The sequence below is a fragment of the Salvia miltiorrhiza genome, chromosome 5, assembly GCF_028751815.1.
Source record: "Salvia miltiorrhiza cultivar Shanhuang (shh) chromosome 5, IMPLAD_Smil_shh, whole genome shotgun sequence".
In the NCBI taxonomy this organism is placed as follows: Eukaryota; Viridiplantae; Streptophyta; class Magnoliopsida; order Lamiales; family Lamiaceae; genus Salvia; species Salvia miltiorrhiza.
In genome coordinates this window covers 54534494-54561700 of record NC_080391.1, presented here as the reverse complement: position 1 = coordinate 54561700, position 27207 = coordinate 54534494, and the positions used below count along the sequence as shown (strand labels likewise).

Below are 27207 nucleotides of genomic sequence, written 5' to 3'. Positions count from 1 at the left end.
TTGTTTGCATCCACTTGTGTTTGTATTACCTATTGGTTTCAAATTTTTGATTTGAGCAAAAAAAAAATTTACTGGCGTCAAAGAGAAGCTTCTCATATTTCCGTTGAGTGTTCGTCGTCGATGATAATTAAAATGAGTTAAGACGGTGAAGTGTAATTTTCCGACGAGAAGGTAAATATTTATTTGTCATTGCATTTCCGTATCGCATTTGTCTATTTGTGTTTGCAATGATGAAATTTTATAGAATTTAATTTATAATTGAGCTTTGAATTAATTTATAGAATTTGTCTATTGTTCTTTTATGTAAATCTAGCTATGATTAATCATCGCAACATGTTTGGATAATAGAAAATGATTCGGGTATTTGCAGAACTCGGCTGTACATTTCAAAATTTGAATTATTTAATTTTAATGTGTTTATAAAATAATAGAGAAATGAATTAATAAGATGAACGATATGTATAATTTGTTTTAGGGCTTACTGGGTGTTATTAGGTGTATAATTTGTTTTTTAAAACTTAGTTTTTGCCGTTGTTGAGTAGAGCAAGATATTTTTTTCTAAATCAATGTGTTAACTCTCTATATCACTTGTATCATCATTGCAGATTGTGACGAGAAAGTATAGAAATGAGCTTAGACTTGAACAGAGGTTATGGTAGTGACGAACTTGTCGAAAACTTAAGTGGCAATGTTAGTGATTCCTTAGGTGAAAGGGATGGATTGGGTTACAGAAATGCGGCTGTGGAGACTGATATTGATGATGGGGAGGGCGAAGAAGATGCGGATGGGGAGATAGCCCGATCCCATGAAGGAAATCTCGAACCACAAAGCGGAGATGATTCTATAGAGGCATTGAAGAAAGAAATTAGAGGAGCGCCTTGAAGTAGGAAACGTTGTGGACAATATAGAGGATGTGCATGAGTTATACTCCGATTATGCTCGTTTGTGTGGATTTTCTATGAGAAAAGGAACGCAAGGCTATTTTAAACCAACTCGTGTTATTCGCATGAAGATGTATCACTGTTCGTGTGAGGGACCCCCAGATAACAAACGCTCGGTTGGGCGTATACCGGTGTGCAAAAAACAGTCGTATAGGACAAACTGCAAGGCAAGGCTTCGTGTTTCGCGAGCGGGTATTGAGTTTCCTTGGAAAGTGACCGTCTTTGAAAAATAACACAACCACGAATTGGTTCATCCAAGTGAGAGTTATTTGCTCCGATCAGCGCGCAAGATGTCAAGGACGAAGAAGAATTTGCTTATTTCTATGCGTGCCAGTGGAATTGGAGTTAGCCGCGCTTATCGTTTTTTGGAGAACGAAGCTGGAAGTCGGCAAAATGTTGGTTTCATACGGAAGGATGTATACAATGAACTGCATCGTGAAAGTCGCAATGTATCGAAGATTAACAACGGTGATGCGAATAGCTTAGTGCAGTATTTCACTGAGAAGGGAATGAGTGATCCTTCATTCTATTGGAAGTTGAAGCTCAGTGATGAAGGGAGGCTTGAACACCTGTTTTTTCGAGATTGTAGGTACCTCATAGATTATCAGCATTTTGGGGACGTCGTATCTATTGATGTTACTTACAAGATGAATAAGTACGACCTGATTTGCGTCCCTATTATCGGAATAAATCATCACAGAACAAATGTGATGTTTGGCATGGGTTTCTTGTGTAATGAGAAGACCGAGTCCTATGAATGGTTGTTTAGGACATTCCTTGAATCAATGTACAAGAAACAGCCGGGTGTTATATTCTCGGACCAGGACATGGCTCTTATGAATGCTTTGGACTACACGTTCACTGAAGCATCACATAGGCTATGTCAATGGCATATCAACAAAAATGCGGTGAAACATTTTGGTAAACTCAACCACGACCGTGAGTTCAAGACTTTGTGGTTTCGGTGTATGAAGGGATGCGAATCTGAGGAACAATTTGAAGAATGTTGGCGACGTATGATCGAGGAGCATAATTTGTCGAAGAATAAATGGTTTTCTAACATGTACGTTTTGAGGAAGCGTTGGTCTACGGCATTCACAAGGGAGAAATTTTCCGGAGGTTTACATGCCACATCTCGTAGTGAGGTGACGAATAGAGTGTTGAAAGAGTTGTGCTCGTCCACGTCTTCATTGCACGAATTTGTTCTTGGGTTCGAGAGGATGCAAAAGAATTGGCGAACAATAGAGTTGGAGGAGGATACATTTTGCCGAGGCATTCCAGGTATGTTTGTGCAACATACACGCATTTTAGTTCAGGTAGGAAAGGTTTGTACGAGGAAGGTTTTCAAGTCCTTTGAGTATGAAGCCGTACAATCAATCTCCGTAAATCTGACACAAGAGCCTCCCGATTTGAATGATGAAGTTTTGGAGTTCAAGGTTGAGTCCAGAAGCTCTGTTACAGGTTACCGCTTGGTGAAGTTTAATCAGAGATCTTGAATTGCGTCTTGTTCGTGCCATTTGTTGGAGACCGAGGGGGTCTTTTGCCGACACCTTTTTAGAGTGTACTTTCATTTGAACCAAAATAATGTTCCAGATGAAATGATTTTGAGTCGGTGGCGGAAGGATTCAAAGCAACGGTTAAACGTATCTGCGAGTGTTTTCGATGTTGGTGCGCCAAACAAGTTTAACAACATGGTGTTTGTGCATCACAACACCAAACGCGTGCATGATTTGCTAACTGAAATTAAAGACGACAACATTTGCCGGGATGCGATGAATGATTATATTGAGAAGATGATTGATTCAGTGAAAAGTTTGAGACTTAATTCCATGGGACAGTCGGAAGGTAACAATGTAGAACAAGTGTTGAAGGAACCCTTGGTTCGCCGGGTAAGCAACCCTATATTAAAGAGAAAACGTCCTTATAGGCGTATGCGTGTGAGCGGAGACATGGAAACACCTTCATATGATGGAGCAAGCAGTTCGAAAAGGGCAGTACATGTGGAAGGTTAGTCCCTCTGATATTTTGAAAATGTGTATGTGGGATTTAAAATCTTAAGTTGATTCAATCATTTGTGATTCAGACGCTGATGAAAGAAGAGTCCCTGATTCTGAAGTGGGCAGCGATGAAGAATTTTTTCCCAGTTTTAATGAGAACCAAGATTGGTTCACCGTTGATTAAATTTAATTCACAGACATTGGTATCTTGGCTTCCTTTTTGTATTGTACCTTGAATGAGCTATTTCGTTTGGGACATTTGTTTTGTAGATTATGGGGACAAAGTTTTTTGGTGGTTGGCTGAAATTTATTAATTCACGGATTATGGGACATTTAGAAATGGGTGCTCCATTTCGAAAGTGGTTGAATTTATTTGGTGGTTGGCTGAAATTTATCAATGAAATTTCATTCCTTTTTTCTCATCTAGGCAACCATCGCATTGGTTGGAAGAAAAGTTCCATTGATCATTCATCATTTCTTATGCCAAAGTTATAAGTGGTGATATAGAAGAGTAGCTATGGCGAATATGTTATATTATATTTTGTTTCAAATAAATTTTGGAGGGGCACTCGGTCGTCGGAGGATTCCGGCTGAGGATGGCAGAGATGCGTTCTTTGGCAGTCGTAATTTGTTGCAATATTTTTGTACTTCTAATGTTCTCATTGGTGGTATTTATATAGATAATATTTACAATAGATGATAGATAGGATTTTTGTTGGAGAAGAATTAGAACTTTAGATGATAGATAGGATTTGAATTGGAGTAGAATTAGAAATTTAATTAATTGATAGGGGCATTCCGATCTCATTAATAATAATAATAATAATAATAATAATAATAATAATAATAATAATAATAATAATAATAATAATAATCTAATAATAATAATAATAATAATAATAATAATAATAATAATAATAATAATGCTCTCTCCCTTCCCCCAATATTGTCATATAGATATTTGTCGTAAAATACACGAACTTTCAACAAATTCTGATTTTTTCCATGACATTTAAAATTTGAAAAATTATAGGTATAAAAAAATTTAAGTCAAAAGTCCTAAAATAGTTTCTATTTGAGAGTATTTTATTATTAAAAGCGGCATTTTATAAAAAAGAAAACAAAGGAAGAACAAACCCATGAAGGCACAGAGACGCCAACTATGGGATGAGCCTCGTTAAAACCTTCCTACGAGCAAGCAGTCGTAGCAAGGAAAAAGAGTACACGACAAGAGCAGAACAAAAAAGCAAACGAGCGGAAGGAAATACTTCAGGAAATCCGGCCTCACCATCGTTCCCAAGTAAATCCGGCTCAAACAAACAAAAGATAAAGACCAAAGAACCCAAGCAGCCAAGAAGCAGGCCAAGACGGGCACGAAAAAGCAACACGCACAAGCACCCCAAGCAGGACTTAGATGCGACGAAGATGACTATGACTCGCGATGTCGCGGATGACAGCGTCTTCAATGACCTCAATCCCATTGCTCCAAAAACCCTCTTGTCTTGCAGGGTTTGCCATAATGTCCGCCACAACGTTCCCTTCCCGATAAATATGCGAAACCCGAAAAGTGATCTCATGTAAGCGAGCTAACGTCTCCTTCCAATAACTGAAGAAGCGCCAAGGAACCTCCATCGATCGCTGCTGTAGGAGACGAACCACATAAGAGGAGTCCATTTGAGAGTATTTTATACCTGTGAGAAAAAATCAAAAGGTTGTGTTTTTTTTTTCAAATTTTAAAGGTCATAGGAAAAATCAGAAGTTGTTGAAAATTTAATGTATTTTATGGCAAATATCCCTATTGTCATACTACATTTTTAATATAAATTAAAAATATATATATACATTTAATATTCTGTAAATTATAAATATTCATGTAATAATTATATTTTGTCCTTTATATTGTTTCACATATTGTTTTCGTAAACATTTAATAGAATTATATTAGTTAAAAAACTTGTAAATAATTCAAATTAAGAAGGTGGATTAATTTTGTGGAACGTATACCAAAATGCAATTTTGTCAGTCTTCTAATAATTACAAACTATATATATAATAAAGAAAGGAAAATTGAACAATACACTTATACACCGATAAGGATCTAAAATGGACAATATTTTGAATTAACATTCTTTCTCCAACGCTTCAACAAAAAAACAAAAAAAATAAAAACATTGCTTCTCCAGTAATTGGTCGACAGGGTGGCTGCAGATTCTGGCAAAAGACTCAGAAAAAGACTTGAACAACAATCTCTTTGGTTCTCCTGATCTTCTTTCAACTTGTTCGTATGCAGCGAGATACTATAAGACGAATACTAAACGCCAAAAATTCTGATCTTAAATCTTGGTATCATGTTCATATGGATTTTGATTCTCATCGTCATGGTCAAAATATTCTTATTCTTATTCTTTTTTGATGTGATGTGTATTATCATTGACACATGTCTACTTAACCTTAATTTCTCGTCAACTTACCAAATTTACGTGCATGCAAACCCAAAATTGTGATACCCCGATTTTACAAGCTACACAATATTTTGTTTTCCATTTGTACCGCCTAAACGTGCCTATATATTTGGGTTTGAGGCTTCTAACTTTCAATTAGAATATATACACTACCCTTCCGACGACCAATTCATGGCACGAACGTCGCCTCCCGATGAGGTACTTCCAAAAACTATTATAAACTACTTGTTCTTAGTAATCTTATTTACTATGTACTAGATAATAATGTAATAATTACATATTTGAAATTTATTTATCATTTGGGAGAATAATGATCGTGGACCGACTGGAAAAAATGAAGGACCGATGTGTCCGGCCGTCCCTTTCGCCAGACCGAGCGGCTCCATAGTTAGAGGCATATTTCGCGGTCGGTCTTTGCCCAAAATGATACTACATCCTTAAATGCTACTCATGGAGCAATAAAAATTATGTTAAATCTCAAATTGTTCTCTACTTTGGGTGTAGGTGTTAATAGGTCCTATCATGAAACCCCATTTACTAATACACCAAAAACTATTATTTCTAAGAGTGCTTCGGTAGTTTAGGAATTTATAGCTTTTCCCAATTATCTTGGTTTTTTATTTAATCTGCATTTTAAACTTACACTACTATAAGTTGGCTATGTAGTGAAGTTTAGCCAAAATAATGTATCTTGTTGGACATATAAAGAACTATAGAGCAAAGCTAAACTACTTGTTCTTAGTAATCTTATTTACTATGTAATAGATAATAATGTAATAATTACATATTTGAAATTTATTTATCATTTGGGAGAATAATGATCGTGGACCGACCGGAAAAAATGAAGGACCGATGTGTCCGGCCGTCCCTTTCGCCGGACCGAGCGGCTCCATAGTTAGAGGCATATTTCGCGGTCGGTCTTTGCCCAAAATGATACTACATCCTTAAATGCTACTCATGGAGCAATAAAAATTATGTTAAATCTCAAATTGTTCTCTACGTTGGGTGTAGGTGTTAATAGGTCCTATCATGGAACCCCATTTACTAATACACCAAAAACTACTATTTCTAAGAGTGCTTCGGTAGTTTAGGAATTTATAGCTTTTCCCAATTATCTTGGTTTTTTATTTAATCTGCATTTTAAACTTACACTACTATAAGTTGGCTATGTAGTGAAGTTTAGCCAAAATAATGTATCATGTTGGACATATAAGGAACTATAGAGCAAAGCTAAACTACTTGTTCTTAGTAATCTTATTTACTATGTACTAGATAATAATGTACATATTTGAAATTTATTTATCATTTGGGAGAATAATGATCGTGGACCGACCGGGAAAAATGAAGGACCGATGTGTCCGGCCGTCCCTTCCGCCGGACCGAGCGGCTCCATAGTTAGAGGCATATTTCGCGGTCGGTCTTTGCGCAAAATGATACTACATCCTTAAATGCTACTCATGGAGCAATAAAAATTATGTTAAATCTCAAATTGTTCTCTACTTTGGGTGTAGGTGTTAATAGGTCCTATCATGAAACCCCATTTACTAATACACCAAAAATTATTATTTCTAAGAGTGCTTCAGTAGTTTAGGAATTTATAGCTTTTCCCAATTATCTTGGTTTTTTATTTAATCTGCATTTTAAATCTCATCATGTTCTCTACTTTGGTTGTAGGCCAACATCCCATTTCTTCGGCCCACGAAGGTAAACGAACAGTTGCTCATTAGCACATACTACAAGGAGAGAGATTTTCCAAAGTTGATGCAGACGTTGATCGACGTCGGTGGTGACGGGTTGTTGGCCCGGTTTAAAGCCTCATGTTTCGGACATTTCGCTGACTGGAGACCAGGTACGAAAAGCAATATAGCTTTGCACCATGTGTTGTCGAGGCAAATTAAATCACCTGACGATCAGATGTGGTTCTACATGTGCGGTGTTGAAGTATGTTTTTCAACCGCGGACTACGCATTAGTAACGGGTCTCCGCTTTGGAGATTCGTCATTCGACCATACCCAACAACACGATTGTCAAGCCGTGGAGTCTTACCGCCGTTTTTGCGGCCAACGGAGTTTTACGGTGCATGAACTAATCAAACGTGTGTGCAATTTGGAGAATCGCGTAAAGGACGAGGATGGGAGTTTATATCTTCGCGCCGTGTTGGTGTGTGTCGCTCAAACCTACAGTTTTGGGTCTGCGTCGCAAATCGAGCCTTGGGTATGGGTGCTTGCACAAGATCTCGACGCCTTTGACAACTTCCCTTGGGGCGCATATTCTTATAAAATTTTGCATAATTACACCACTCATGAAACGATGGGCAAAAAAAAATATCACTTCTATGGTCCCTCTTGGGCGTTCACTACTACAAAAACGCTCATAGATAACGGATAAAATCCGTTATCTATGACCCCAAAAAACCGATAAGTATAGTGGTGATATCTATGATACAGTCATACATAACGGTAAAAAAACCGTTATGTATAGTCGTATAGATAACGGTATCTGCGCTCATACATAACGGTTAATATCCGTTATCTTTACAAGTGATACATAACGGTTCTTACCGTTATGTATTATTGTTTTTACCGTTATGTATAGTCGTATAGATAACGGTATTCTGCGCTCATACATAACGGTTAATATCCGTTATCTTTACAAGTGATACATAACGGTTCTTACCGTTATGTATTATTGTTTTTACCGTTATGTATTGATATATATATATTTTTTTTTCCATCATAGTTAACAGTTTTTTGCACTTTTTATAACGGTTTTAACCGTTATCTTTGATAGAAATACATAACGGTTTTTCGCATTTTTTATAACAGTTTTTTACACTTTTTATAACTGTAATATATATATTTTTTATTTTCCTATTATTTATCTAAAAAATTAAATTAATAATTTTAAAACAACAAATGGCATTGCCATCGATAACATATATTATATAACATCCGAAATATTCATACATTATCATCCAAATATAATGAAAACAACACAAATATTCTAGTTAGCTATATGATTAATTAAAAAATATTACAAATGCGCGCAACTTGCTAGACATTTGAAACGACGTTCTCTGCTTCAGCCTTCTCTTTTGTAGTAGTCCTCATAGCTCATCGACTCCCATCTACTTGATCTGCCAAGATGATAAACTCAATTACACTAATGAGCTGGAGAAATATGAAAGATATTAACAACCTAAATCTTTCTATAACTACATAGGTAGTGATTCTGTATTCTACATCAATACTCTTGGAAATAGAAATTAATAACAGAATTTTGATTTATTTTACCTAAACAAGGAAACTTGCGTGACATTGGAAGGCCACCACATGTCAACTGGATCAACCAAGTATTTTCTCAACATCCCAGCCCATCCATATCCCACCATCTGCAATTAGTCCCATCAAATCAAACACAACACACACATTAATTAATATGGAAAAGAAAAGAAAAGACCACACTCCAGATGCCTTACAAATTAAATGGCAATTTGGTTTCAAGATTTCATCACGTTGTTCAATGTCAATGCCTAGCTAGAATGACAACTAAAAATCATATGCTTCATGAAATCAGAGCTATGAATATAAAAAAATAGATACCAAATCAAAGTACCAAAATATCAAATTTCAAGCTATCTGCTAGTCCTATGAAAATACTTTATATTTCATTTAATAATAAAAGCTTCACATGATTAAGTTTAGCAAAGAAGATGAAACTAAGCATATTCCTTGTACCCAACTACAATAACAGAGTAAAATTCGAAACAAATTCAAGCAAATCTGTAATTCTAATTCCAAAAACATAAGAAAAAGACTACTGTAATTCTAATTCTGAAAGAGAGGGCTTACCGTGTGCGGTGTGCGTGAGTTGCCGACGAACAGACGAACGACGATCTGAAAAGGAACGGCACTTCCAATATCAGCCTTCTTCAGAGCAGGAGTATCGTTTAAGTAACTTGCAGCAACACTGAAACCTCAATTCTAAAAAGTGTAGGCTTTCCACATAGACAAAGCTATTATAGTGCAGATAGGAAATTAAGGAATCACATATCAAATTATTAAAAAGTTAACTACAAATGTCCAGATCCCTGCTTCATATGGTGGCAAGATAATTGTAAGCAATTGGATTTCTCGTACTATTATAAACTGCAGCTAATAAAGCAAATCTAACAAAACCTATACTAAAAATTATACCACAGTGACATACAATAGCAGTTTCTGGAAGATTTCAGCCACAAATCCCATAAAACTCAAGCATAAAGGACTATCTTCTTAACTCAAATTACGTAATAGTACAAAATTTGAACTGAACACTTGAGAAGCACCGCGCATACCAATCATCATTAAACTTGTATGGCAACAATCAAAAAATATCTAAAGTATTTAATTAATTAAGAAGTTCTTGGTTTCTAGCAATATCTACCACAAGAAGTCACCTGTTCATGCCAGTGCCTTTCTGATCAAGAAGTGGTAACAATGCTGTCTTTGTTGAGAAGTGCCAAGTCAACGGAACTGGACGCTTAGATGATGTTACCAACTCAGTTTTTCCATGAATCTTTCAAGCACAACAGAAGAACAAAGTATTATATATGAGAAAGCAAAGTGAATACTCTATAAAGAAATAGATGAAAGTGAGAAAAAGAATGGATGCCAATTTGTCCATTGAATAGTTCTCTAGAGGACCAATTGCAGATGAGTAATGACTAATGAAATAGAATGTTATAAAAAAATCAATCATTTGAAGGGACTCTTTCTTGCAGCAGGATTGTAGTTCATTTATCAATCTTGAAAGACACTGTATTACCTTCCACTAAAAATTCCCTCCGAGTACCATTTGTCCAGGATGAACTATGATGATGTACAATGATAGTTTATCACACCTTTCTAGATTTAAAGCAAACATCCTTACAGGATATTAAGAATTTTAACCTACAAATTCCATGCAATTCTAAAAAAGTACTTTTTCAAATACTACCTTGCACAACAACTGCATGACAGATCAAGAGTAGAAGCAGTACCTGACCAATCCAACCCGCCAACTCATCTGGGTTTGCGACAGTGGCAGAAAGATAGATTAATTGCACTTGTTTAGGGCAGTAAATTACCTATATAAGCAATAATTAACAGCATAAACAATTATGTAAATTTTGGCTTCCTGTATAATATAAAATTACTCACAATCTCCTCCCAAACTGTACCCCTGGATATATCGCTCAAATAATGCACTTCATCCAAAACAATCACATCCACATCGGAAAGCATACTTTCAGAAGAATCAGTTCCAACACTGAATCACAGATATATCCACAAGCATAAGAAACATAAAAGATGTCTCGGTTACATAGACGTACAAAAGATATGAAAATATTACCCTGGAAAAGACAACAGCCAATGTAATAACATTAAATGAAAGAGTAAAATGCAGAAATCATTCAAAAGTAAATTATGAACCAAACAAACTGACTCTCCAGCTAGATACACACTAGTAAGAACTTATTTTGACAACATACTTCATTATCATCTCGAATAACATCACAAAAATATCAAAAAACAAGTAAGATTAGCACATTTATGGGCATCCAAATCATTTCCTGCCCACAACAGGTAATAATCCATCTAAATTCTTACACAGATAGATTAGGGTTAATCGGCCACAAATACGAAGATCCAGCAGCTTAAAAAAGGGGCAATTGAACTGGCAGCAATAATTCAAGGGTTTCCCATCAAAATCAAGATTTCGAACCATTTCTTCAATAAATGATCTAACTACCAATTGATTCATTAATTCAGAAAGGAAGAGTTGATATCCACATACCCTTTTGAGTGAAGTCTTGTTGGAGAGCAGGGATGGAGCTCGAGTGAAGAAATGGAAGGGAAAGAGGAAAAATCGAATCTTTATATTAGTATGGAGGGAAGCGGTGAAGGAGGCGGGGATTCATAGCGGCTGCTCATCGGAGTCGAGAGGGAGACGGTGATAGAGGCTTGAGAGATGAGGGAAGATGACGGCGGTCCGGCTGACCGTTGCTGTCGACTGAAGAAGAAGAGGGTGGTTCAGGCGGTAATCTCGTCGGAAATTGAAAGGGAAGAAAGCTAGGGATTTTTGGGGATTTTTCATGATTTAGAGAGGGAACGAGAGGCAGGCAGATGCGAGGCCTACAAAGGGGATACCGTGGCAGTGGTGGCTGGCGGCGACAGTAGCCGCCGGGTTTGAAGGGAGTAAGGCGGTGGCAGAGAGAAGAAGAAGATAGAAGTACGGCGAGAGAGAGAGAGAGAGTGGTGGGTGAGACTTCAAACTTGGGAGAAGAAGGTGAATTATGTAATTAGGGTTTTTATTTTTTATAATATTATTAAAGTTAAAATTAAAAATAAATATAAAAAGTAATCATAACAGTATTTAAGCGCTCATACATAACGGTTAAAACAACCGTTATAAAAATATACTCATAGATAACGGTTATCTTAACGGTTCGATAACACCGTTATGTATACACCTAATAGATAACGCTTATTCATAACGAATTACTTCGTACCGTTATCTATGCTTATGAGTAACACTACATAGATAACGGATTTCTGTAAAAACCGTTGTCTTTTATAAAAATGCGCTCATACATAACGGTTTTTTAAAAAAACCGTTATGTATGCAGTGTTATGTATGTGTATTTTTGTAGTAGTGGTTGTTCGTATGGGCATTGGAGCGTGTTCCCGAGCTCGGAAGCTTGGTGGCAACTGAAATTGCTGATCACATCACACATCCTAGATTTAGGAGATGGGCATTTAAGAGTAAAATAAGCACAACCAATTTAAGGGAACTGTTCGAGACACAGGTACAATAACTAATTATGTCACAATTACTATTTTCTCTTTCCTAATACTATATATTTTAAAATCTAGGACGGTGTATGCAATTTGCAACCAGACCATGATGAGGCTGTGAGTTGGTATTGGCTATCAGCCATCTCACCAAACGCACTTTCTGTGAAGTACAAACCGCCTCGTAACCCTTTGGCGGAAGGGCGACAATTTCCCCAAAAACCAGTCAAACATGCAGCCGTTGACTCCTTAAATGATGAAGGAATTAGTGGCCCGCGAGTAACTCGCAGTCATACCGCTAAGGCAACGCGCCGGCATACCGCGAGAGCTCAAAATTCTTCCTCGTCAAGTGATAGCTACAAGTCAAACCCAGTGAGTAGTGCTAGTGAAGGGCCGGTAACCCGTCAATGGGTGAAGGAAACCATCAGAAATGAAATAGAAATGAGCAATAAGAAGCTTGGAAAGAAGATGAAGAAATGGTTTAGAAAGATGTTTGACAAAATTACGCCAAGTTTCTTGAGAAGATCGAAGACCGGCAATCATTACAACAAGAACACATCTTCGTCAGCGTCAATGCCGCCGACTGAGTCCACAGAACAGGACCTTCCACGTCCTTCAACTGAAGAAGATCGACGCCCTCATTACACTGACGCTGACACACCACCACGGTATTCTAGGGCTGACGTCACCGGTGAGAAATGCATGCATCCTAACGTTGCTCAACCGATAGATTATCTTTTACCATGGAGGCATGGCGAGTCCAGTTCACATGGTACAGAGGAAATCGTTGTGAACCCTCAACTACAGATAATGGATTCTACACAAGTAGTGGAGGCTACTCAGAGCTGGGTAAATTGCGAGGAGCCATGTCCTGTTCCAATAACAACCTCAGATTCATACGATAACTGGACCACTGCGTCTCAACATGGGAAGAGGCCTTCAATGGTTGTAACGGAAAATGGGAGTTCGCTGGATGTAAACGACTTTGCTATGGTTCAGAATCCACAGACGAATTTACTGATTGGGGTAAGTAATTCACTACCATGCACGAATTTCATGTATATACCACTGTACCATTACTTATAAGCTATGATGTTCTTCTAGATGATCGATTTATACATGACGTCGTTGCGAAAGAGGCTGCTCAACAACCAGGACTTGCTTGAAGATGTTAACAGTCATAACACCATCATACTCGAAACAGATTTCTTTGTAAGTTTGACATACTTATATGCAGTAATTATTTGAAATTTATCTTCATATTTGAATATTACTACTGCAACTCATTGTATTGCGCACACATGAGTTGCAGCTTTACCTCTGTAAGGAATGGACCCAAATAAACAAGCCACAAGATGTGGAAAAGTGGAGCCCTTCAATGCAGTGGATTGGCGCCGTTCGTGGAATTAATTGTTCAGAGACAACCCTTTCCCCAGATCACAAAGACTGGTTGAGTGCGTCCCAGGTACCATTTAACAAAATACTATTTTAAGGGTCTTCAAAAATATATGTGTTTACTTGGAAGTCATAAATAATATTTGGCCTATATTGTTAGGTTGTTATTCCATGTATGGTTGACGCGCATTACGTTCTGTGTCGCATTCTAATGGGCCAAGGGATTTGCGAGGTTTATGACTCACTAGCACATTGTCTTTCCTCGGACGATGAAGAAAAACTACTTGAACAACTTCTTCCTCTTTTGACATTATTGCCGCGCCTCTTGTACGTTTCGAGATGGTACGAGGATGCTACTATTCGTAAAGATGAAGCATTAATGATGTACCCTCTCATGGAGATGGAACTCGCACTTGCACAAATGCAATTCAAGCAATTAGAAAATGTGAGCAGTGGGGTTTTTATTTGTATGGCTGCAGAACGACTGTTATCCGGGTCTCCGTCGATTCAATGGGGTAATCAGAATTGCGCGATGTACCGACGAAAGATAGCAGCATGTATCTTTGAGCTTTGTGAAAAAAGGGGGCGTAGACAAAAAATTTAAGGTCATGTATGATATTATTTAACCATCATCCGCATTACGTAACTATTGGTAACTTTTTTAATTTGTTTTCTTATATTTTTTTTATTATATTTTGTTTCAAATTAGTCACGTATGGCTAATTTTAAAACTCCAGCGCTTGATGAAAATAAAATAAATTAAAATTTAAAGAGGCGCCAAATAAGTTGCATGAATATTTGTTAGATTCAAATTCGCACGTGTCCATGCAGACGTAAGACCTCTTGCATGGGTTCAAAATTTAGGGTTATGGATGAAGTTGTCTAATTCACAAAATATTACTTAAATTATTATGTAAAAAATATTTGCTCAAAACAAACATATATATACCGCAGCCATTAAAAAAAATTAGCTCACAACATAGTATGCAGTCGCAAATTAAGAATTATAATGCAATAAATTCAACATCATTCTTCGGAGTTCTCTCCTATCCAAAGTTTGCCAACATCAAAAGGCAAATCAAGATTAACAGACAAAAGCCTTTCATCATAGACATCCTCCCCTAACTATTACTATTACGTACCCTCCCGCTTCCCCTCCCGCTTCAGATCGCACGAAAGATTGAAAAGCTTCGCGCAGTACCGTCGACGGGCAGCCAACAAAGGTCCGGGATAATTCTCTGAATAGGAACATTAAAAGCAAGACATTCCATATACTTCATCACCATCACCCCACAATCACTCATGTTCACCTGTCTCGGTGGCTTTGGGAATTTGACTACTCGCCAACAATCTTCCATCGGCAGCTTCGAACCCGCGCGACTGTACCCAATACCAGCCATCGCACAAACAGTCGGAATATTCTTTCTCATGTGATCAAAATGCGCTTCAACATAGACCCATGATTGCTCCAAAGAGTTATAGACGGTAATAAGTTGCTCTTCTAATGACACATCAAACAAAACCCAATGATTTTTGTTTATATTAGCGACACCATACACATTGGTAGCAGCTAGCCAATTCACTGGTCCACGTAATGGCCGCTCCCCTATTACATAAGGGAGGACTACATGCGCAAAATCATCAAAGTTGGGCTCTTGCAATGCTTGCTACAAAAAATGAGCATCATCAATATGTCACATGTTTTATAACCACCTGCGAATAAAACTAATAAAAAAATTTAAACTAAAATTAAAAATCATACCCAACAACACATCTCAAGGCAAGTCCACTTTCGGGGTTTCCTTGTCTTGTCGTCCTTGTCATAGCGCATGATTAGCAAGTTGGTTAGTGCATCAATGTGCTGCAGTGGAAAATTGTTAGTTAATAGGGTTAGACAAAGGACACAGATGAGTCGCTGTTAATATCATTATGAGGTATATATTTTTCAAAAAAAATCTAAATCATAACTAGTTATATATATGTTTCAAAAAAAATCTAAATCATACCGAGTTATCGAGCCACCCGTCGCGCCTCCATATCACATCAAACCACGGAGCATCAGCAAACTTTAACATGTCTGTTGGCAATAATACCTGGTTGTCACTACAAAAGCAAAATCTTATCAATCATACAAGCCACAAAACAACAGCCAAATAACCCAAAAAAATGTAGACAAATAGTTGGAAACAAACTTAAGCAAATCAATTACCCGCTAGTATAGTTACCCCCGCGAATCCAAGAAACAAACTGGATCAGCTCTGCAGATAACAGATCGCTATCGTTAGGATCATAATCAGAACCACAAAAATTTTGACCAACATTGTTGTTTCTGGAAATATTTTCGCCGACTGCTGCTTTCTTTTTGACTTGCCGGGAAACATTCACAAAATCACCTGCATTTGGCAAAAACTCCATCCCATACCCGTAAGCATCCCGGTCACACCCAACATCTAAGAACCTGTCATTAGTAGACGTGTGTAAACAAGCACCACCAACCCCGCCAATCAATTTACCCAGCAGAACTTCTATAGATGCTAATTTCATGTGCATGAAATCTTCGACATACTTTAACTGACCCTTCAAGGTCACGAACATAGAAATTATATCCTACACAAATAAATAAAAATTTAGAAGCTATTTCAGGGTTAATTAATTCCCAATACAAACCAATGTGCACAAGCATACAATCTTATCACCACACTCACATTGTTGTTTGCATCGGCAACAACATAAGGGAATTCTGGGGTATCAAACCCATCAGTGTGAGCACTCTTGCACTTTGACACTACATTCTTCTTCTTCTTCTTCGTACACCCCGTTACAGAGCAGTCACCACCCACTTTTAAGTTCGAAGGTGTAGTGGGAGCTGTAGAACTATACGTCGGTGTAACCTTCCTCTTATATGCCCGCTTTCTCGCTTGCCGTTCATGTGTTTCACCACTTTCAAAATTAAGCCTCCGCCCAACCGGCTTCGAAATGTCAACAAAAGGAGTCGGAGATGCAACGTGCATTGATGAGGTCACACCCAGCCCAGTCAATATATCAATTTCGCGAGTCGTTAGCAACAGCCGAACCTGTATGAAGTTAGTTGTTTCTCAACTTATGAAATTTCGAAAACTAAGCTCCAAATTTACTATAACATTTAATTATATTAAACTTACAGGATCACAACCGTGCTCCGCTATAAAAAACTTCCACAACCCATCATCAAATGTTTTTTCATCTTGGCTCACACACCATCTCAAAATTCTTGGAAAAGACTTCAAGTTATGTGGATTCAATGACGCACAAAAAGTCCCAAGAGTCGGTATTACTTCAAAACACCAACATTGTAAAACATAAATAAATCCTGAAACTTCCAATGTAATCTTTGACTTCTCATTCTCCGCTGCCAACATTTCTGTCTTCAAACGATGTGTCGCAGCCATAAGATACTCGTATGCCACAAGACCCCAAGGGAAATCATGAAAATTATCCATATTATCAACCAAATGCATGTAGCCCAAATCAAGTTTCCCATTACTGGGGTCATTCATTACGAGCAATCCATATACAATTAACAGATAGGCTAGCTTGACACTCCTAACCGAATTGCCTTCAGTTGTGAGACATTTATTGCGAAATTTCGTTTCAATATCCGCAAAAAACATATCGTTTCTACATGAGAACACTTCACCGTGAAATTTTGAGTTTTTGGGAAGTTTCCTACTACCACCGAACTTCAAACCGGTCATAGCACAAAAGTCGGCAGGTCCAAACTCCACTAGATGATCGGAAAAATTGAATAGCAAAGTCTTCCTATCCAAGCTACTCGAATGTAGCCTCCTACATAATAAATTCACCAATTCACCTTGGAAGTGCATCTCACCAATCTCAAACAACTTGGCGAAGCATGAATTCCGAAGGATACAAAATTTTGATACAGATAATTGCTCCATAATGTCATGCAAATACCACATTTGCCCTCTAGCTCTCAATTTCACACCTATACATATAAAATAAAATTATAATCATCCTAAAGAGTTCAAGAATTAAAAAAAAATTGAACTTCATCGGTGCAAACCCATTCACCTCATTTTGGGCGGCAAATTAAAAAAAATATTACACTTTTTTCGCATAACAATGTCAAGAATTCAAAATAAATTTGAGTTTTTCGCATCACATTGTCAAAAAAAAAAACAACAAAAGCCCCTTTCCCTTAAAATCAACAAATACACGCACTTAAAAAACAAAAACCTCGGAAAAATTGTATAACCTACCTAACGCCATTACATACAAGATTTCCACATCTACAATAAAATTTTTCAAATACTACAGCAACAGATATATTTCAAACCTGGAGGGGTGGGTCTTGATAGTTCCGTCGATGGTGCCTCCTCTACCATTTGGCTCATCGATGCAGGTTCCGGCATCACAGATGTCCGTCGTTCAAAAAACTTGGTAATCGACGGTGTCAAATGTTCTAACGACAACTTACAACATCTACCTACCTACCTCACAATGTTGCTAGTTCATATAGGCGACGTGTCAACATTTTAATCTGCCACGATTCCACCACAATATTGAAACGGTAAAAAAAAAAATTCAAAGGATCGGTGGTTAAAAAGGACAAAGACCGGGCTGGTCTATTATTTAGTATGCGAGCCGGTTTGAATTGACGAGACACGTGTTTCAATCCTAAGCGGATCCTTTCCGGATGCGTTCCACACATTGAACCTAGCTAAGACTTTACCCTGAAATTGTACTTGGAATATATTCTTCATGATCCAAATCTTGATTCTTGGACCTATGACATGCTGCAAGTCATAACTAAAACACAAAAATTTGTGTACACCGGGTGTACCATACAATTGGGTTGACCCGCACCTATAATAATGTTAATTATACAATTCGGGTCAAAATTTAAGTGTAGGTGTAACCCTATTATACAGTACATCCGAGTGTACCCAAGACCTAAAATTTGAATAATTTCAAATCCTCCAATCCAAATTGAATGTAACACACATTTCAATAGTTTAAGTGACAAGCAACAATAAAATTTGAAATTTAGAAAATTTATTTTTTTTTGACAGTGAAATTTAGAAAATTTATTAGACGAGAGACATATTGGCGAGTGTGTTGAGATTGAAGGGCCTAATACGAGTGGGGCCGCCCGCCCACAAGGCCTTGGCGATGAGCTTGTAAGTTCGTTCCGACGGATGGAAGAAATCCCAAAACAAATATTGATTTGGATTTTTACACACTTTGTAGCCTTCCTTCCCACACTGTACCTCTCCTCCTAGTTTCCCATTTCCACAACAAGCTTTCTCCACATCCACAAATCCTGTCCCACACAATCACGTCATCATCACTGATATTTACTTTCGATGATTATCAAGTTACAAAAAAAGATAAAAAAAATATAGGTTAATTTATTACTCCTTCCGTCCATAAAAAATAGTTTCAAAGGGAACGATACAGGTTTTAATAAAAATGATTAATGTATTGTAAGTGAAGAAATGATCTCACTTAAAAGATAGTGTTAAAAATGATAATTAATTGTATTGCAAATGGAGAAAAAGACCCTTCATGGCATAGAAAGTTTCAAAAATTGAAAGATATTAATTTTTTTTGTACGTCCCAAAGTGACAAAAATGAATTATTTTTGTGGATGCAAAGAATATTTTTTTATTAAGATGGATTGGAATGTTGGAATATCCCAATCTTTGATAATTAGGCATTTGGGCTAATTTTGCTTGATTTATATTCTCATTAAGGGGGCATTTCATAATTGAATACTTTTATCCTTGAGACAAAGATTTCTCCAATCGAAATAAAGATATATGGATCTAGCAAAAGTAACTCAAATGATAAAAATAATCAAATCGGTAGATCCAAGTTTCTAATCCATCAAAGTGAAAAAGATTTATTAGTCTTATTATTTTATGTATCATGGATTGATGAAATCCTAATTATAAGGATAACAATACTCAATCAAATATACTTGGTCAGTTCTACTCACAATCGCATTATAAGCTCTTGGAGCTTGTAAGATGTTTCAAGAGCTTATAAGATGTAATTTTTTAAGAGCTTATAAGTATTTGGGTAATTGAACTTATAAGCTAGGGAGAGAATTTTTAGTCAAAGAGAGAAAAGTGAAGAAAAATAAAATTAGAATGATACTATATGATAAAAATAAAAAATTATAGTTGAATTATTTTTGTAAAATAAGTGTTGCTTATAAGATAATGAGAAAATAAGTTAGGTAGATAAACTTATTTTTTGGGGAGCTTATAAACTTTTAGAGCTTATTTTTACAGCTTAAAAAGTTTTTAGGAGCTTATTTTGCCAAACTCTTTGAAGGAGCTTATAAGCTCTTAAACAGCTTATAAGCTGTTTTAAAGAGCTTACAAGCTCAACCAAACACCCTCTAAACTCTAAATTAAATGAACAAGTGTAGGTACAAGAAATTACCATAACGAGTGGGATAGGCTCGAAAGATTTGGATAGTTTCATAAACAGCTCCAAAAACAGCAACGGCGCCGGGGTGGCTGCGAGGCAAAGCATTCACCAAATTCTGCAAACCCATGTTATAATTCTTCACCATTTTATTCATCTTGCCGTAGCATTTTCCGAGTGGCGCGCCGTGCAGAAGCGACCTCGCCGGCACGCAGCCGACGGGGCCCAGCCCGAACACGGCCACGCGGCGGCCCCCGAGGTTGTAGACTGCGTCGACCAAGTGCCCGACCTGCGCCACCATGGATTGCACGTAGGCATCCGGTGTTAACGTTGGTGGATCCAAGGGGTAGAAGTAGTTGTAGATGTCGTTGGAGCCGGATTCTATGAAGATCATGGAATCTTTCACCCCTTTTTTGCCTATTTTATTTTGTGCAACAAGGGATTGGAATTGTTGCACTTGGACTTGGATTGGTGTCACTCCCTGCATCATTGATTTTTTGTTAGCAAAAATTTATAATGTCACACTAGTTACATATATACGAACTCAAATATTCATGCTCGTTAACATATATTTACATATGTTTAATATTACTAATTAGTTTTCGTCAAAAAAAAAATATTACTAATTAGTTGTGTTAGGATATGAGCCTTTGTTACACCCCTGATAATTGATATATAGAAGATTCTCTAATTGCGTAATGGTTTATTGTTCAAGGTGGTCGTGGATGCATTCGACCGCATCGTGCGGCAGCGCTAGGTTCCATCCCCTTTTTATTTATTTTATTATTCATTTTTTATTAACTAATTTTAATTCGACCCATCTACAAAAAATATGACATGGTTCGGGATGAGATCCAACGTTCCACAATTTTACGTGTGTCAGTATGTCCCATTCTTATAACTATTTTATTTTAATGATAATTTATATAATTTTTTTATTAATACTGTGAATAATACTTAACTTTTGCTTCAAAAATTAAAAAAATCATAACATTTAATTTATCAACCTATTATTAGCTAATAAAAGGTGAAATTAAATGATACTAAAAAATAATTATATACCCTAATTAATAATCATAAATTTAAACTAAAGCATATAAAGTTGAAATTGGAGAAAATAAATAAAATTGAAAATGGAACACAAACTATAAAATTAAATGATGTTATTCTCGCTCATTTTGCTATCTTTGCAAATCAACATCGTTTTAATCGACTAATTTGGACGTGTAGGATCTCAGATTCTCAGACAAGCACTTCAACACTAAATAAGAAAAAAAAATCGAGTAATATACAGATTTTAAAGTTAATGTGGAAAATGAAAATTATTTAAAAGTTCGTTAATAATATGCGTTTAACCCTAAAAACAAAGAAATGTACATTATTTATAGCCATGCTCATCTAATTAACTTAACATAATTGCATGATTAAAATAAAAATTTATAATACAAAAGTTTAATAATGTGTGCTCTTTTTCCCAACAACCTAATGTTATTACTTATTAATCTGAACTTATTAAATTTAAGTTTATTAATCACAATCTTGAATGATAATGAGATCATTCATTGTACAGCAGCGAATGTGCACGTCAAAGGCTGAAAACCATTAAAGAAACTCCACTAACTATGGTTGTAGTGTGAAAAAAGCTAATAATTTAGCCTTTTTATGACGATTTTAATAGTAAAGGACAATAAAACTTTTTGAATTAAAAATCAGCCTGTTTTTTAAGACCTTTTTAGGCCCACAAGCCCAAAACATATGCGCTCGTAATTACTCATCGCAAAGTTAATTTACATTTGATTATCAATTTTTGTTATCAAAAGTTCAGGAAAATGATTTTTCGTATGCGAAAATTGGTGGATTTCTCAATTTCCAGTAATCTATATATGCATGATGTTACCTAATTAAGCAGCAGAGATGATTAAAAGGAAAAAGAAAAAAAATTAATGGTGAAATTTACTGACAAAAAAATTATTGGTCGCCGGAAGAACTCCGCTGCCGGCGCTGGCGAAGTTGATCCCGTTCGCCGGAAAATTCTTTTCCGATCCGTTCATAATCTCCATGTATGGTTTTTGCAGAGGAATGCGCAAAAACTCAGCTGCTCGCACACACAGACACACACTTCACCGATCAATTATACTCACCAACAAAACACGCACAGAGCCGCACGTGTGTGTGTGTGAGAGAGAGAGAGAGGGAGTGAGATCTGCAGTTTCACTTACAGATGAAGTCGGCGACGGTTCTGCCATTGGTGAATCTTCCGGTGGGGCGGCGGAAGAAGGTGGATCCGTACGGCGGGAAATCGGCCTGAACGGTGCAATTAGGGTTGTAGTGATTGTTCCCGGCGTCGAGGATCGAATCGCCGAAAATGAAAATTGGTGGAGAGGTAGATCCGATTGCGGGAGCTGCTAGAAGGAATAGATTGACGGAGATGAAGAGCAATTGCGTCTCCATTCAATTACGAGTGCTGCAGTTACCGAACAAAAAAGGTGAAATTAATCGATCAAAAAGTAGAAATGCTGTGAATTTGTGTATTTGCGAATATAGATAGATACATGGAGAAGTTGAGGATGAAGACGAAATAGCTAAAACAAGCAGCGAAAACTAAATGCATGCATGTCTGGCTTCTTCAACATTAGCGTATTGATTATGCCATCTCTCAACCTTCAACAGCATTTTTTTTGTTGTTTTCTTATTTATGTTACTATTTGCATTCATTTAGAGAAAGAAAAAAAAAAAAAAACTTCATTAGCTTTATTTTGCTTTCTGTTCAATGTGAGAAAAGTGTCTACTTTGATTTCCAAGAAAAGTAATTTGGGCTAGCATAATGTTTTGTTGCCTCACTTGAAGTGAGACTAACTTTTATTTTTATAAACAAGATAATAAATAATGATTTTCCATTTCTCGTTCATGTAAGGGTGAATTAAAAATTTGATAAAGAAGTGGGCTGAAAATAAACACTTGGATCGATAACGATGCTAGTGCTACGGTGTCGATCGAATGAGTCGAGAAGGGAAAGTGGAGGAGAATGGTATTGAAGTATTTAGTCTGATTTCTCCGTTCATGTTGCACACTTCACGGATGTAATAGTTGTGTTTTAATTTTTTTAATCACTTTAAACTATACTCCTTCCGTTCCATTACAAATGTCCTAGTTTTCATAGTGAGATACAAATGTTTCATTTCTTTTTCGGCATAATTAAGAGATTAATTAACTAATGGGCCCACCACCTACGTCACTCTATACCTATTTTTACAAATCTTAATTTATTTCTCTCTATCCATCAACTCATTTTATCGATGGTGGACGTCGTTTTCCACCAAATAATTCCTGCAATCTTACCAAGAATTAATATAGTTAGTAGCAAGCAGGGTCGAACCACAGGGAACGGGTAATTGCAATCAATTTCCTAAAGATCTCAAATCGGTGTAGCCACCACGCCTTAAATGGAAGAAAAATATTAATTAACTAAGAAAGCAAATTAAAGCAAATAAAATAACACTAGAAAATAATCAAAGAAAAGTAACTCGGCTCGAATAAATCCATATTAATTTAATGACTCTGATCATCGACCCAATGATTAATTAATCCCTATCAACCAACCAGTTATAGGATACCGTGAAACGCAACGGACGTACCCCAATTCCTACTTACTGTGTCGATAAACAGCTGGAGACGCCAGACCTGCTTATTTCCCTTATTATAATATAATACCAGACCTAGATTTAATATTTTAATAGCATTAAGATGAAGGAACCCAATTTAGATAAATTATCCTAGATACGCTAGTAATAATTCATCCACCAATTTATTCCTACTACGAACATGGTAGCTTTATCACTAATCAGCCCTATTCCAACAATTACGGATTGGGGGAACCAATTGACTGTAATCCAATTTAACCTAAGTTGATCAGGCTTAAATTAAATCAGAACTATCTTTAAACACAATGAACAAATCGAAATCAATAGGAACCAATTTTATGCTCAATTAGGTCTCACAGATTATTAAATTAATGATTCATTATTCTCGCCGAATTAAGAAATTAGCTACTCATAATTAAAACTAAAAATAATAAAATAAATAAAATCAAACATAAAACAAGAATAATAAAATTGCAAGTAAAAGTAAAGTCACCAATTGAAATTAAAAAGAAATCGTCTGCGGCCTTCGTCTCCAACTAGCCGCAAATTCCAAGAAAAACAAAAATCAAACTTAGTCTATTCCTAATCTAAATTGCGGCTCCTATCTGATCTCCCTAATGTTTTGCCTCTCGTAGTATATCCCCAAAAGTCAACCACTAATCACATACTCCCTCCGTCCGCAATATCGTTTCCACATTTGCCATTTCGGTCCGTCCGCGATATCGTTTCCACTTCCATTTATAGAAGTAGGGTCCACAAACTTCCACTCACAACAATTGTGGGACCCAAACTCCACTCACTACATATCCACTACTATCCACCACTTTTCTTAAAACCCGTGTCATCCACAATATGGGGGCGGCTGGGACATAAAAACCAAAAAGGGAATTAAAACCCTTAATTCGCATAAATTCTATAGATGGGCTTCGGCCCCTTCTAGATAATTAGGGCCCCAAAACTTAATTAAAAACAAGAGTATTGGATTAAATTAATTCTAAGAAATTATCTTCAAGTCCAATCTCTAACTTCACTTCAATTCGACAATCTTCAATATCTTCACTCCAATTCTCGATTTCTCCTCCTTCACGAGTATCCACTTGTATTCTTCCAAATCCTGTGCAAAAACACCAATTCTTGGGTAATATCATCTCGAAATCAACGGCAAAATGCACTAAAATAAATAACCAAAACACACACATCAATCGACTAATTATATATTCCTTAATCTTCGTGTCCAAAAGTAATGAGACATTTGTAATTGGACGTATGGAGTACTAATATTGAATTGAGCTTAATATAGTACATGGGTATAAGAAAAAAATTGAGACTTACACTAAACCGGAATCTGTCCCTTAATGCATCCGCCCATGCTTTCATGATGACTCGTAATTTCAACTTAATGACTGAAAGAGAAACATCTTACTAGTTGTTAGTTGTCATATGTTACTACCAACTTTACCATACTTATATAGTTGTTCTCTTTTTCTCTTTTTTCTTCCTGTACTTTTTTCCTCAGTCTTTTATACTTCACGTCCATCAAATCACTTCCTAATTTTCTTTTTCGATCCATTCTTTTTTTTTTAACATTATCGTACCATAATTAATTTCATATTTAACCTTATCTTTTACCTTTTCACAAATCTCAATTTTCATTTACCCTTATTTTCAATTCTCATGAAAGAATTAATAAATATGTTAAAGAGTATATATTCAACCCATTAATGGAATAAATCTTAAGTCCAGAATTTGAAGCCCAAGAAAATAAATTTAAACCTTAATTCAATAGCTAACTAAAATCAAGCCTATCAATTCAATTAATTATAGGGTCCAAAGGTTGGCCCAAAACTTTGAGCCCCTCCTCCCCCCCTCCACACACACACAAACACACACACACACACACATATATATATATATATAGGCTAAAGTTCAATGAAAAAGGCCTAAATGTAAGAAAGAAGAAAGAAGTAATCTAATCTGTTGATCTTATCTAATCTAACGGACATGATTTATTCACGCCATGTTCAACGGATTTTTTCATTGAACATATGGGGGGTCGAAACCCAGAACCTCCAAAAATATTGTATATGTTCACGAATGTTCAACGAAAAAATCCGTTGAACATGGCGTGAATAAATCATGTCCGTTAGATTAGATAAGATCAACGGATGAGATTACTTCTCTCTTCTTTCTTACATTTAGGCCTTTTTCATTGAACCTAACCCTATATATATATATATATATATATATATATATATATATATATATATATATGATAGCGTTCAATGGAGATCACTAAAATATTCAAAGAATAGAGACCAAATCTCAGCCGTTGATCTTATCTAATCTAACGGTCAACATTTATTCACGCGCATGTTCAACGGATTTTTTTGTTGAACATATACAGTGTCGAATCCCACAACCCCCAAAAAATCAACATTTATTCACGCCATGTTCAACGGATTTGATAAACGTTCAACGAAATTACTGATATGTTCAACGGATTTGATGAACGTTCATCAAATCCGTTGAACATGGCGTGAATAAATGCTGATTTTTTGGGGGTTGTGGGATTCGATCCTGTATATGTTCAACAAAAAAATCCGTTGAACATGTGCGTGAATAAATGCTGACCGTTAGATTAGATAAAATCAACGACTGAGATTTGGTCTCTGTTCTTTGAATATTTAGTGGTCTCCATTGAACTCTTATATATATATATATAGGTATATACATATATATATATATATATATGTATATGACCTCATTAATAATTTCTTTTTGAATGAAATATATGATAACATATTTTTGTCTAAAATGATATGTTTAGTAAATATAAATAAAATATTATGAAACGTAAGTTAAGTTACTAAAATATTGATATTGATAAAATTTATAATTATACACGGACTTATAACATATTTATTTATTTATTCTTGAATATTTATTCAGCATATTTATGGCTTAGTTGCACAGTGCTATGGTTGTCTAAGAACATGAAACTTCAAAATATGAGCCTCTTGTGTTGAAAGAATTTTCATAGTGAATTATGAGATAATAATGGTTATATATCTATCGATCTTTTTGAGGATGCATTGCTTAAATTAATTGAAGATCTAATAAGTGATATTGTTTCAAGTATCCTACTCCAATAACATTCACGATAATTATTATTTCAAGGATGAGCAATAGTTACTCCAAGTCTCCAACCCATATATTGTACTCCCTCCGCCCCAACTTTTAGTATCTATCTTTCTTTTTTTGGTCGTCCCACATTTTGGTATCCATTTTTATTTTGAGTAAATTAGATGAGACCCTTGCTCCACTTTAATTATTTAACACTCACAAAAAAAAGGTGGAACCTTTGTTTCACTTATAACACACCTAATCACTTTATTATAACTCGTGTCACTTTCAAATGGATACTAAAAGTTGGGATGGAGGGAGTATACCTTAAAATTTTCGATGCTCATATATTATTAATAATTAATTGACTTTTAAATATAAATATTATTTTATTG

The 27207-nt window shown here is 36.1% G+C and overlaps 4 protein-coding genes across 8 annotated transcripts; 1 reads left to right on the top strand and 3 right to left on the bottom strand.

Moving 5' to 3' along the window:
• Positions 1–124: 124 nt before the first annotated feature.
• Positions 125–3255, top strand: LOC131025124 (protein FAR1-RELATED SEQUENCE 5-like). The gene is made up of 3 exons (XM_057954743.1): positions 125–171; positions 606–2948; positions 3025–3255. Exon 2 carries the CDS (start codon positions 1232–1234, stop codon positions 2435–2437), a length of 1206 nt encoding a protein of 401 aa, XP_057810726.1. The 5' UTR covers positions 125–171; positions 606–1231; the 3' UTR covers positions 2438–2948; positions 3025–3255.
• Positions 3256–8321: 5066 nt separating this feature from the next.
• On the bottom strand, positions 8322–11695 carry LOC131025123 (DExH-box ATP-dependent RNA helicase DExH15 chloroplastic-like). Of its 3 annotated transcripts, none has more exons than XM_057954741.1 (7): positions 11218–11695; positions 10581–10689; positions 10421–10507; positions 9839–9957; positions 9252–9369; positions 8694–8791; positions 8322–8570 (listed from the first exon to the last, which is right to left on the bottom strand). In XM_057954741.1, exons 2-7 carry the CDS (start codon positions 10662–10664, stop codon positions 8558–8560), a joined length of 519 nt encoding a protein of 172 aa, XP_057810724.1. In that variant the 5' UTR covers positions 10665–10689; positions 11218–11695; the 3' UTR covers positions 8322–8557. The 3 variants fall into 3 exon arrangements, with proteins under 3 accessions (XP_057810724.1, XP_057810723.1, XP_057810725.1); XM_057954740.1 differs by having other exon boundaries at positions 8322–8536; XM_057954742.1 differs by lacking the exon at positions 8694–8791 and having other exon boundaries at positions 8322–8536.
• Positions 11696–14769: 3074 nt separating this feature from the next.
• LOC131025122 (uncharacterized) lies at positions 14770–18159 on the bottom strand. The gene is made up of 7 exons (XM_057954739.1): positions 17947–18159; positions 16772–17595; positions 16316–16684; positions 15820–16217; positions 15617–15713; positions 15373–15471; positions 14770–15277 (listed from the first exon to the last, which is right to left on the bottom strand). Exons 1-7 carry the CDS (start codon positions 18020–18022, stop codon positions 14774–14776), a joined length of 2367 nt encoding a protein of 788 aa, XP_057810722.1. The 5' UTR covers positions 18023–18159; the 3' UTR covers positions 14770–14773.
• Positions 18160–18563: 404 nt separating this feature from the next.
• Positions 18564–22861, bottom strand: LOC131025121 (GDSL esterase/lipase 6). 3 transcript variants are annotated; one of them, XM_057954737.1, is made up of 6 exons: positions 22601–22762; positions 22268–22512; positions 22010–22143; positions 20064–20529; positions 18703–18933; positions 18564–18670 (listed from the first exon to the last, which is right to left on the bottom strand). In XM_057954737.1, coding segments are annotated over exons 2-6 (1065 nt in total). In that variant the 5' UTR covers positions 22500–22512; positions 22601–22762; the 3' UTR covers positions 18564–18668. The 3 variants fall into 3 exon arrangements, with proteins under 3 accessions (XP_057810720.1, XP_057810719.1, XP_057810721.1); XM_057954736.1 differs by having other exon boundaries at positions 18564–18933; positions 22601–22861; XM_057954738.1 differs by lacking the exon at positions 22601–22762 and adding an exon at positions 22838–22854 and having other exon boundaries at positions 18564–18933.
• Positions 22862–27207: the final 4346 nt, after the last annotated feature.

What these genes read in the sequence shown, in the direction of transcription:
- LOC131025124 (XM_057954743.1), top strand. Translation starts at nt 1,232, where the DNA reads ATGTCAAGGACGAAGAAGAATTTGCTTATTTCTATGCGTGCCAGTGGA.
- LOC131025121 (XM_057954736.1), bottom strand. Translation starts at nt 22,499, where the DNA reads ATGGAGACGCAATTGCTCTTCATCTCCGTCAATCTATTCCTTCTAGCA. An exon ending in AACCGTCGCCGACTTCATCT is followed by an intron (nt 22,144 to 22,267) that starts GTAAGTGAAACT and finishes GTGTGCGAGCAG; the next exon opens with CTGAGTTTTTGCGCATTCCT. An exon ending in CGGCGACCAATAATTTTTTT is followed by an intron (nt 20,530 to 22,009) that starts GTCAGTAAATTT and finishes TCAATGATGCAG; the next exon opens with GGAGTGACACCAATCCAAGT.
- LOC131025123 (XM_057954740.1), bottom strand. Translation starts at nt 10,664, where the DNA reads ATGCTTTCCGATGTGGATGTGATTGTTTTGGATGAAGTGCATTATTTG. An exon ending in AAAGGCACTGGCATGAACAG is followed by an intron (nt 9,370 to 9,838) that starts GTGACTTCTTGT and finishes TTGAGGTTTCAG; the next exon opens with TGTTGCTGCAAGTTACTTAA. An exon ending in ACGCAAGTTTCCTTGTTTAG is followed by an intron (nt 8,537 to 8,693) that starts GTAAAATAAATC and finishes TCATCTTGGCAG; the next exon opens with ATCAAGTAGATGGGAGTCGA.
- LOC131025122 (XM_057954739.1), bottom strand. Translation starts at nt 18,022, where the DNA reads ATGCCGGAACCTGCATCGATGAGCCAAATGGTAGAGGAGGCACCATCG. An exon ending in ATCAAGACCCACCCCTCCAG is followed by an intron (nt 17,596 to 17,946) that starts GTTTGAAATATA and finishes TTATATGTATAG; the next exon opens with GTGTGAAATTGAGAGCTAGA. An exon ending in ACGGGTGGCTCGATAACTCG is followed by an intron (nt 15,472 to 15,616) that starts GTATGATTTAGA and finishes TTTCCACTGCAG; the next exon opens with CACATTGATGCACTAACCAA.